Source organism: Leiobunum rupestre, chromosome 1 (assembly GCF_980474605.1).
Source record: "Leiobunum rupestre chromosome 1, qqLeiRupe1.1.hap1, whole genome shotgun sequence".
Lineage (NCBI taxonomy): Eukaryota > Metazoa > Arthropoda > Arachnida > Opiliones > Sclerosomatidae > Leiobunum > Leiobunum rupestre.
In genome coordinates this window covers 76,063,657-76,075,677 of record NC_143384.1, presented here as the reverse complement: position 1 = coordinate 76,075,677, position 12,021 = coordinate 76,063,657, and the positions used below count along the sequence as shown (strand labels likewise).

The window sequence follows — 12,021 nt, the reverse complement described above, 5'->3', positions numbered from 1 at the left end:
AGAAACCATCTTCGTGGCTATGTCTTGAGGATTCTCCCTGAATTAAATTTTTTTATCAACGCTTAATAAGGAGCATTAAACACCTCAAGTAATACAAGATTAATATTTCAACTTTTAATTTAATGACGATATTACGTTATTTTATATTACTGTTTGTTACCCAATATAGCAGGAAAACTAAAAGATTATATTTAAAATTTTAACTCAAATTTTTGGTATTAATTTAAATTAAAATCGAATTCACTTTAAAATTTCACGTGTATTGTGAGCGAACTTTTAAGGTCATCTATAGATATAGCTACTAGGATTTCGTAGAGCGTTCGTACATATAGGTCCTTTTGAGATAAAAACGACCTCTGACGACTTTCTGCACAGTATGGCAATTGAAAGAATTTCATTTCGAATTCAACGCCACTTTTTCTTGCATTTCAAATCAGTGTATTTTTATAGATTGATCATTTGACCTTGACCGACCTATCGGGGGTATTTGTTAACTTGAAAACCACTGACACTTGTAACCAAGTCTTAACCTAAAAACTACATACAAACATTATCCATTAAAACATTTATTGATTTACTGATTTCCGCTTTATACTGACGTTTTGATTATGCTCTTTTTCGGGCTAGTTTTCTTCGTTTTTCCAAAGTATTAATTCATTTTCTTTTCAGGGAATGAAAACGCATCTCTGCAATTTGGGTAAAATTAAAGTAAGTACAGATGTTCTCTATAAACTGACTAAAGTTAACTTTCTAAATGACACAGGCTTACGGACGTCTCACGGGACTGAAATTTTTCCTTGCTTCGTGTAAATTAAAGTATTCAACTATATTTTTTTTATCTCGAAAAGGCTTGAACCATTCTTAAAATGTGTAAAATAAATGGCTGAATACCAAATTTTTAGTTACTAAAACCGAAAATTCGAAGGATAATCTAATAATCTAAACCCAGACTCAACTTCCATTTTACTAACAATTGCGTAAACCAAGAGAATCAAGAGAGACTAAGGGCAACATTGAAATACGATTGTGTTTGGTTATCAAACGTTTTTTTGCAGCATTCATAATCTTGTATCCTTTTTCTGTTCCTCATAGGAAATCCTTGACGAGTTGTCCAAGTATACCAGCAAGATTGGAGCTCTCATGGTAAATTCATTTTAGAATAATATTCGGTTGGCTTCACGACCTCAGAAAATTAAATGTGCATCCTTATTTTAGTTACCCTAGCACCCTTATCCTATTTCCTTACATGTACTTCAGGATATTTCGCTTAACTAATGCAGTTATAAAATTCCTTTGTACGTTGTAAAAAATTCTATAGTCCCTCGACTTAAGCTCACTCACAAGGAGACTACCCAAGGTGTTACACACCGATTGGTAGACCTTCATGTAACTTAAAAATTCCTATAGGGATTTTATTCAATGGGCAATGGTTTTGCCATGGCAACGAAAAATGTTTTGACCGATTTCCATGTAAAATAAATTAAAGAAATTGATAAAAATGTGACCAATTTTGATTTTTTCGTCAATTTTTATCATTTTTTTTTATAATTTTGGTATTTTAATTATTTTTTCAATTTTGTAAAATGTTTCACAGGGGGGGGGACCCTTGGAATCGGTCCAAATCCCATGTTATTATCAATGGGAAAATTTCCATTTCAAGTTGTCAAAAACATTTTTCGTTGCCGTTTGAATAAAATCCCTTTTGGATTTTTCAAGTTACATGAAGGTCTACCAATGCCCCGAGTTTGAACAAAATCGGTGTGAAACACCTCGGGTAGTCTCCTTGTCAGAGATGACAGTAGTCGCTTCTTTAAAACATTCCTACCTCAGCGACCAATTTTCTTCTACCAGCCCTACTAGTGCCCAACCACTCGCCTTGTCCTAAATACTATGTAAAAAACCCAGTCAATACGTTTGTATTTTATAAGTTGTATATTATTTTCAGAAATGTACCAAATAAATGCACCAGAAATATAAAATGTACTATTAATGTGTTAAATTAAATGCATTAAAATAAAAATTGCTGTTGTACATGTTATTTAAACTTAATTATTTACTTGTCTACGAAGCAGAAAGCTGCTGTTTTTTGACCAAGGAAAACTCATATTAGGAAGCACAAATATAATAAAATTATATTATCTTATTTCTTAGCACCTCTGGTGGAAATTACCAATAAAATGTTGTCGCTCGTAACAGAAAATTCTAAGTTCCTGAAAACCTTTTCTTTATTTTCATTAAATATATCATTTAAAAGAATATAATGCATACGAAAACACAAAGGTACACTGTGTTTGTACAATTGATCGCTTTACGGGCACGACTTGTTCGTTTTTGAAAATAGATCGAAATTCGACAACTAAATCGCTAGACCCTTTCTTTCTTCGATTATTCACAATTGAAAGTGTATGGCTCAAGGTGCGGTAGCTCTTTTCACAATTGTGCCGAAGAAAAATTTCTTTTCTGGAGTTTTTATTGATAATTTAAACTTCAATTTCGTAATTTTAGGAATTCCTAAACACAAATGAAGTGTTGCTTTGAAAACCACGACTGTTGTGTTATAATACCCTTATCTTGCTAAATATTATAAATTTGAGGTTTGAATTTTGTCTGCGTTTGTGTTTAAGTCGCTTCAAATTATGGTTCCATCCATGAAATGATATAAAAATGAAATTTAAAAGTGTAAAAGGTTTTTGTCGTGGTCAGGAGTGAAACTTTCGCTTGACTGTGGTAAAATTTTCAGCTCTCTTAAAATAATGTGACCTCTCGCAAATTCACTCGCGCGCTATCACTATTGACAATGAAGTACATTCACATGAAATCTCAGTTTTTTTATAGATCGATCTTTTGATATAAGCTTTAAAATATAATTAAAACGATTACTAATACTATTACTCCAACTTTTTATCTTTTTACATGCAACAGATTACATAGATTTTGTATTCAAATTGTTATCGGGTAAACTAATTGTGTAATCTGATATCTGGACACATACAGTATCAATTGGTTGGTTCAATCGGTTTTTACTATTAAAATTTGAGCAAAAACACGAAAGACAAGAACAACAAAAGATAAATATACTTATTATAGGAAAACCTGAGGAAAAAAGGTAATACATAAATTTTCCTATAAGAAATCAAGTTTAGATTTTACGATATACTGTGGGTCATAAATTAACCCTGTGAAGGATCTTCGTTATCACGAATGTTGTTTCATCGCATGAGGTTTAATCATTTCATTTCAGACATACTATAAGATGCCATTCCAAATTTCGATAGTAAAAACACGATTCGTGATTTAGCCTTAACGTGTATTTGTTATCTTGCACATTGTTTTTCGAAAAAGGAATTGCCAAATTTGGCCTATTTTCCTCATTGCGTAATTTGGTGTTGAATTTTAATAAGTAAATTTTCTGCAGCCCTATGGAAGTCCAACATTAGCATGTCTAACCTTAAGCACCAATGCCAAACCAAATTAATTAACGACTAAAAACTATTGCCACAAAATATTTTATACACAGCTTTATTTCTAAGGCTGATAAAATCGGTTTGTGAAGCTACTTGATTAAACCAGCGGTGATCACGCTTATTTCAGCAGCAGCACATCTTTATATAAGGTTTTGGGTGGTTCCACAAGCAAGTGTAACGTATAAAAATATGTTGAGCAATTATCATAGTCTTTCATAAACGGTGAAATAATTCTACTATCTAAGAAACTTTGCATGACGATAAAGTTGCAATGTTCGTGCTCACACAAATGCTGTAGATTTCCTGACTTTATTTTATTGAACTAAGAAATCTAGAAAATGTACAAAAATCATATTAAAAAACTTTCGCTGATAATATCTGAAGTGGTTTTAAATACCGGGAAATTTTGAAATGATAACTCAAGTTAATATTTTAAGACACATCATTAATGCTAAAGGAATTTTATCGTTTTAAGAATTTTATAGTATACTATGTGGGAAGACTGAGTGGGGATTATTTTTCCTAAACGTATGCTATAAAATAACATTCCTAATAATGATAATGTATTAAACGTCAAATTATATAAATATGGTATGCGCAAAAGTTACACACTGAACGGTCAGAAATAAGAAAAGGAAACTTTATGGTTTTCCATTTTTGAGTGTAGCGTTATGGGATATCTTGCCGTATTTCATGTCGTGATGTAATATATTAATTAATGACGAACTTTCATAAAGTAAATTTATGTGCTCTTGGTTAAAAGTAAATTTTAGCAGAACTTCTTCATCAACATATAATTTTTGGTTTCAAAAACCTCTACAAGTGGTTGAAAATTAAAACTTGGAAAATGGTGTAACGTTTGATCTAATTTGAATATTAAATTGGAATTTTTTTAAACGCGAAACAACAAGAAGCAACTATTTCCGAATTAAGAAACCGTTCTACAAAATATGAGGTACATTCGCCGAACAACATGTACCTTTGTTACAAAAATTTGTTTAATTACCTTCTTCTAAAATCAAAAACCAATTCGGATACAATATTCAGTAAAAGAAAACTAACCAGATTAAGTTGTTTATTTGTCCCAATCTCATACAACAGATTACCGTATTTATATGGAAACGGGCACACTGATATAACACCGAAAGTATGTATTTATGCACATCTACGTTAATTTTCTGTAAAACTACGAAAAATAATATTATTAATTTTTGATCAACGAATTTGACAAGTCAAAATAAAACTAAAACTTCCTCACTGTCAAACAATTTCCTTTTGGTTTTATATCAGCAATAATATTTCGGGTAATGTTAACCTATAAAAGCAAAAGTTTCTAGGTAATTCTAGGTATAACAATTATCTCAGATAGGGCTCATCGCATTATTGATGCGTGAAAGACGAAGTGTTATTATTTGCCCCTTTTCAGCTGTCCATGGAACGAGCGTTGCAGTGAAAATGGTACGCAATTTGCCAAAGATGGCAAAATCAAACCTTTTGATCTGTTATATCCACCCACTACGTTCCGCCATAGTGGGAAGATTATAAGAATTATGGCTAGTATAGAATGTATGAATTCCCTCTTTAATTAATAGTAATAATAAATTAATAATTTAAGAGTTTTCACGTCATTGATTGAAGTCTTATTAAGAAATAATATGTGTTTAGGGAGTAGAAGCCTCCTTGTTTGGTAGGGTGCCCCATAGCTTCTCGCTTTTCTCGCTCATGGCGCTAGTCTAGAACGAGAGTAGAAACACCCAATTCTTCTATTAGAGGAAGCGTGCCCGCCCTGAAGAGGTTTTCTCACTTGAAACCTTTATTATTTCATATTTAGTGTGTATTTTTTAAATGTATCCTTAATTAACATATAAACAACAATATCCGAGCTATAGATTAATTATTTTCATTATAGTGTGAATATTTATTCAAATATAATTTATCAATAATGAGGTACGTGGTTTTAGAAAAATGAGGGTAGGGAATTATGTATTGCCCCAAATTCCTGAAAAGGTTATACTCCCTTTAATAACGACAAAAATGAAAACGTCATTGAATACAAAGTTCTATGATATCTAAGTAACTCTTAAAAAAAAACGTTTTTAGAGTGGTCTCTGACACGCTGCTTCATTAATTGTTTATTCTATAAAGAGAATGAATTGTTTTATTAGGGATATCCATTGAAAAATCTACGGACAATAATGCGTAACTGTTCGGCATTATCTCTGAAAGTAGGGCTTATCGAGGTAAGTCTAAACTTATATATTTATATTTAAGATTTGCAAGTGATTGCAGATTCACTGAAACAGATACTAGAAACTTTAAATTAGCAAGCGCGTCAAGAGCTTCAGTATGTTATGGAAAGAGAGAGGCCAGTTTCAAAAATGCCATAATAAGAGAGATTAGGTTCGTGCTAGTAAACGCGTAAGGTTACTCGTAGTCGTAGCACTATACTATTACGTCTATACTCCTTCACGTTCTCAAAGTGATAAATAAATGCCTTTATTTTTTTATCCGCGTTGTTCCTCTTAACAAAGAAAGCAAATTTTTTAATGATAAAATCTGAAACTAAGAATGTTTCCTGCCTGTGTAAAACAGATTGAGTTCAGTTTCGTTTTGAGAGATATTTATCGCATTGTGCAGTTTGAATCAGAAGTGTTATTATAATACCAATACTCTAAGCGCTTTCAAGAGCGCCACTAGAACAACTTAATATTTAAGCTAACTTACTAAATCAGGCGTTTCTAGCACGAGCTCTTCCATTAAGCACCATGGTAGCTATGGTTACAATAGAAATTAAAGATTCACAGATTCGTTAAAACATTATTGTTGAATTTCAGGTAGATCCTGTCACTTAACTAAGGCATATATTATCACTTTTTAAAACACGCGAATCTGTAGTTCAAATTTTAAAATATAAAAGATTCTCAGGCCCTTAGATCTCAGCTAAGTAAAGGAAGTTGATCAACTTTAATAATTCATTTGAAAACAACCACTTAATATTTAGAGATTAAAATAATTAAAAACCACTGTTGTACAATTAAAAGGTTTTATTACATTTAAACCTTTTAATTGTACAACAGTGGTTTTTAATTTTTTTAATATCTTAATTATGTACAAGAACTATCCTTTTATTAGTTTAGTCACTTAATATTTTTTATCGGATACAGGCTCCGGCAAATGGTAAAAGCTTGGCGTCTGCTTAAGATAGATTGAATAAATTGTTGAATAATTCATTATATAGATTATAGATATTGAATATCATTATATCGATCAATAATTTAATTCGAATTAAATTTTAATTTTTATATTCTTAAGAGCCCAGCTTATTTCAATTTAACAAGATGTCAAAATGGAACTGTAGTTGGAAACCGTGGCAAAGAATATAATATGCTTAAATTTCTGGCCAAGACTCTGAATTTTAGGTAACTATTTATGTTGGTATTTTTCTCGCCTATTCTGAGTCTCTATCCGAAAGCCATATGCACATTAATAACAAAAAACATCTGAAAGATTTAATTTTCATTTTAATAAGGCGATATATAACGAAGCCTTAGTTGAGAGCCTATTGCTATTGAAATTCAAATTAACTTATTATCTCTCAATTTTATATATTTTTGTTTAAAGTTTTTCCATTAGGTCCTAGAGTAATGTTAAAATAAAGAAAAATTGTTGTTCAATTTCGGTCAGTTCATTCGAGATCGACAAGAGTGGCAGCCGCTACCTCGGCCAATTTTACATTAAAAATTATCTAGAATAATAATAATAGTAGGTCACTTAGTCAGAATTTAGAAAATAATCCAAATCGGTCTTCAAAATGTAAATATGGCTGCTGGTTTAGATCATATAACGGTATTGAATTGACAACCTAAATCGGAAATTTCTGTCGTTATTTATATGTTCCTCTATTTGACCCAAGTACCTTGTTATTCAAATATAAATTTTAAAATATTTCGAATTGGAAATGTTTCTCTAAGCTTATCAACCGTAGATACTTTTTTCTATTGACATTGATTCAACGTCCATCAAAGTTTCATAACCCAAGAACTCTGGCCCTGTAAATGGGTCTTTAAACTTTAAATTCCGAGGCACGATTAGTGGTTTAATAGAAGGCGTATGAATCGTTTAAACTCGTTATCTGAAATTTCGAATGTTAAATCCTCTTTCATCTTTAATTTCAGCTACAGTATTTATGAAGTACCAAAACGGGACTACGGGGTTAGGCTAAAAAATAAAACCTGGTCGGGTTTGGTTGGTCTCTTGGTTGGAAATGTAAGTGATACAATTATCTAAAGTAGTTTCAAGCTCCTTTTGCCATAAGTCTTTTGATTAATTAAAATATTTTTACATACAATAATGGGCCGAGCCAAGCAAAGTCTAACACCTGAATTGAATTCGAGAATGCTGTCATGGTTTTCCTCTATTTCAGAAAACCGACATTGGCGTATCTCGGTTGTCTATAACTTGGGATCGAATGCGAGACATTGACTTTTCAACTCCTTACGAATTCGACCAGCTCAGGTTTTATACAAACCGTCTCGATGAAAACATCAGGAAAGGACTGTTCTTTATAAATGCTTTTGGAACTTACGTGAGAACAAAAGAGTCGCTTGAAGAACTAATCTGTTTAATTGAAGTTGAAATATTTTTTAATTTGTCAATAAGCTACTCAGGGCTGAATTTAAACCAAAAGTTGATAACTTATTTCAAATGATAAAAACGTATTTCACTTTTTGTCGTATTTTACTCTACGTATAAATATAAAGAAAACATTCTTGTAAAAATATTGAAAATTTCCTTGCAAAACCTTTACAACAAATTTGAGTTTTTTTAAACCAAGAAATTATTAATATACCGGGTGTTTTAAAGGTTATGCAAAATTTTAAGGATTTGTAAGGGGTGAGTTGAGAAGTATGTCTGTTTTTTTTTCCATTTTCCTACGATGAGTTAAAAGAGCGCCAGAGAGCTTCAAAGTGTGGCCTATTAGCCCCAGGAAGTAGGCTGCAACAAGCACAAACCCAAGCAGCAAGATCTTTAAATACTGTTTATCTTTACTTTTTATACGCTGGTTACCTCGATTTGTGTACCAAGTCCTTTTTTACATATCACACGAACCCAAACCTTAATGTTCGCATTTCCCTACTGCTTCGTTTTGCGCTTATTGCAGCCTACTTCAAGATGCTAGTAGGCTACATTTTGAAGCTCTCTGGCGCTCTTTTAATTCATCGTAGGAAAATGGGATAAAAACAGGCATACTTCTCTACTCACCCCGTACAACTCCTTCAAATATCTGCATAACATTTTGAAACATCCTGTATAATTATGAAGAAGGACACTATTTAGCCAATTTTCGCGTTGCTAACAATTCTTATCATACCCGAAGAGCCAGCTCACTCGCTCCGAAAAAAACCAAGCAGTCAGGAATCTCATTGATTTTCTAAAACTGACGTCTCCCGTCGGCAATGCTCCCACGGATTGTCCCAACATTGTCAATCTTCCTCAGAATTGATAAATACATGTTCTTTTAAACTGGGTTGAAATGGCCAATGCAGAAGCTGACTTCCATTTTTTTGGTTTTTTGAACGTAATAACCCTCAAAAATAATTTTCAGAAAATGTCAAAAAGAAAATTCCACGGAATATTTTTAAAATAAATAAATCCCCCTTTAAAGATGAAATTGCGCTTACTACATTATTTATAGAAACTTACAGGCTATGGCGTGTATTCACATATACTAGTTGATTTTATAATATAATATAAAAAGTGGTCTTGTACAACTTGTTAAAATGTTGCTGTTATGTCAAAAGACCCAACTAAATTAGTATATTCTCCACACGGGCGATTTGCACCAGTTCTAGAAAAAGCTGTATTCCTCTGGAGAAGGTAGCGCACGTTCGTGGACTTGTAAAAGTAAGCGACTGTGATGTAAGAGCAACATATAAACCAGAAGGCCCGTTCCATTAAATAAAGAACAATTGTAATTTAGCCAAACAGTTTAAAAAAGTAAATTATCTAATCAAAAAGTAAACAATCTAATTCTAGATACCAAATATTTTATTTAAATAAAATAAGAAATCGCAAAAATCAAAGTGTAAATACATCCTAACCTATGCAAATGCCTACAATAATTGGTTCTTAATGCAAAGTTCACTAAAATAAGTATAGCTAGAACTTCTGTTATTTTGTTTAAAATAAGTTGAATTTCTATTTCGAACAGAGTTGGATTTTAGTGGGTTTCGTATTTTTCTTGAGCACTTTGCTTTTCTATTACACCATGAAGTCTAACACTCTCATAGAGGTTTTTTTAGAGTTATTAAGCTCAACTCTGAAACAAGGTAAAGATAATGGGCAATTACTAACAATATAAATAAAAATATCTATATATAAATAATTTATATATATCTATATCTATATTTTTTCATTATTACTTCATTTTCAGTCAATACACTAGGAAGGTATAAATCTGAAAATAGCTTCGTTTCGACGTTCTTGGTGTTCGTCTGGTTGATCTTTACAACGTTTTTCAGCGTGTTATACGGAAGTCAACTGACGACGTCAATTTCATTCTCAAACCCGTTCCAAGTGCGAACCATAAAGCAGCTCGCCGCCCTGTTTTCGAAGGGAGTCTACTCTCTTGGCGTTTTGGACAAAAGTTCAAACTTTGCTTATCTCATGTTCAACGTAAGAGGCGATCATGTTTTCAAAAATACTTTAATCCCAATTTAGTCATCTACACAAACAACCGTTTATAGAATTTCAATAATTTTAAACTACAAGCGGTTAACCTTTTCCACCTAAAAGGCACTCTGAGTAACATTGTTCAGAGAAATATTTAAAAAAATAACTTCGAGTAGGACTCGTGAGATGTAACTCAAAGTAAAACCAACAAGTGTTAATTGAACCCGCGTAAGGCAATATTTTCCAGAAAGCCATAACTTAATTATTTAAAATTCATCAAAATATTTACACGAAACAATATTATCGCAATTTAAATCCTTTTAAAAAGGTTATTTGTTTTATTTATAGGAAACGGACACTGAGTACGGAGATATTTACAGGAAAGTGACAGTACCATTTACCGGAAAGGTTCCTTTTTCAGAAGTGTTTGATGGAAAAAAGGCATTTTTTTTTGGCGCAAACGGATTTAATACTTATATGGGGAAGACCTTCCCCAATCGGAAATACAACGAGGTGGAAGAATCAGTGTGCATCGATTTCATGGGAATTGCGTTTAAAAAGAATTTTCCTTGTCGAGATTCATTTGACACTATGTAAAATTTTGAAATTTTTTAAGCACCTAACAACGTGATTTAAGATTAATCTTAACGTTCAGACATAATTTTTGAGAGTTAATATTCTAAAAAACGCCCCAAAAAGTTGCAAGGGCCACAAAATTTTTAAAGAGGTTTGCCAATTTCAAAATAGGGAAATTTTAGTAACCAATTTTCTTCCCTCTTTAAGGAATTGAGTTCCAAAATAAAAATAACTAGATTGTTACTGAATCTTTAAATGAGTGAGATTAAATTTGTATTTTTTATAAATTAACTATAAAAATAACAGGAACCTAGGCAGATTTTTGATCAAAGAAGATATAATCCCTTTTAAATTAAAATAGAAAAGTGAAATCTTAGTAAAATATCTTAGCTCGTCAAATTTTTACACTAGGAAAATCTATTAAAACAACACAAAAACATTACACAATGTGTAATTATCATATTACGTCAATTAGGGACTTGCCGTTAGTTGAAATACAGATAATTTCCATTTAAACTTCGTCATTTACTTTGATAAGTAAAATCATTGCAAATATTTTTTTCCAATAATAACCACTATAACTCAAAAGGCCATGTTAAAAAGTTAAGTTACTTATTTGGCCAAGCAAATTGTGTAATACACTTTGAAAATTTGTTTCTTGATATCAAGGAGCACTCACCAAACGCCTAAGCGAACTATGCCATTCTGTAAAAGCACGCTTACCATTGTGTTGAAATTTCGATATTGCTATGCTAAGCTTTGCTATTTTGGTAAAAAATAAATCAAGATGTTCTTTTCTCACCAGCATAACACGTTTGTTTGAAACTTCGTGCTTATCAAAATGGGAAAATGTTGTGTTTGATGATAGAAGATCGAAGAAGTTGGCAATGATGAAAGCTCAAAATGTACAGAAATACATCGTATTCGACGACATATGCGCTTGCTTATACTTCGGCCTTTTATTCAATTCAGTTGCTGCTTTGACATTATATTTTGAATTTCTTAGAATGAATTTATTGTAATAAAAAGGTCAAATAAATGATACTACAAATTTAAAACATCAATTTACTGTGGCTTGACAATATTATTTTACAGCTGGGTTTTCCCTTTTATCATATCCAGACAAATTAACCTTTTTTCATCGCTACTAGACTCAAATCATCTTTGATAAAATACGCGAAAAAGTAGATTAGTCCATAATTAAAAGGGATAATATAGCTAAATCCTAAACAAATTTGAAGAAATTAAAAAACTTACTACTAACTTTTTTAATTTCTTCAAATTTGTTTAGGATTTAGCTATATTATCC

At 31.7% G+C, this 12,021-nt stretch overlaps 2 protein-coding genes and 1 long non-coding RNA gene across 3 annotated transcripts in view; all 3 read left to right on the top strand.

The window, feature by feature from the left end:
- LOC149966648 (uncharacterized) overlaps positions 1-1,968 on the top strand; it is a 28,562-nt gene extending 26,594 nt beyond the window's left edge. The window contains exons 4-6 of the long non-coding RNA XR_016480341.1: positions 670-708; positions 1,093-1,143; positions 1,946-1,968. This is a non-coding gene — a long non-coding RNA (uncharacterized LOC149966648). The remainder of the gene's footprint in view (positions 1-669; positions 709-1,092; positions 1,144-1,945) is intronic.
- Positions 1,969-5,659: 3,691 nt separating this feature from the next.
- Positions 5,660-8,967, top strand: LOC149966647 (glutamate receptor ionotropic, delta-1-like). Its single transcript, XM_090167557.1, has 5 exons — positions 5,660-5,704; positions 6,777-6,883; positions 7,640-7,730; positions 7,888-8,049; positions 8,842-8,967. The coding sequence occupies exons 1-5, from the start codon at positions 5,660-5,662 to the stop codon at positions 8,965-8,967; spliced, it is 531 nt and encodes a 176-aa protein (XP_090023683.1).
- Positions 8,968-9,732: 765 nt separating this feature from the next.
- LOC149966646 (uncharacterized) lies at positions 9,733-11,774 on the top strand. The gene is made up of 5 exons (XM_090167556.1): positions 9,733-9,793; positions 9,898-9,913; positions 9,986-10,139; positions 10,485-10,729; positions 11,518-11,774. The coding sequence occupies exons 1-5, from the start codon at positions 9,733-9,735 to the stop codon at positions 11,732-11,734; spliced, it is 693 nt and encodes a 230-aa protein (XP_090023682.1). The 3' UTR covers positions 11,735-11,774.
- Positions 11,775-12,021: the final 247 nt, after the last annotated feature.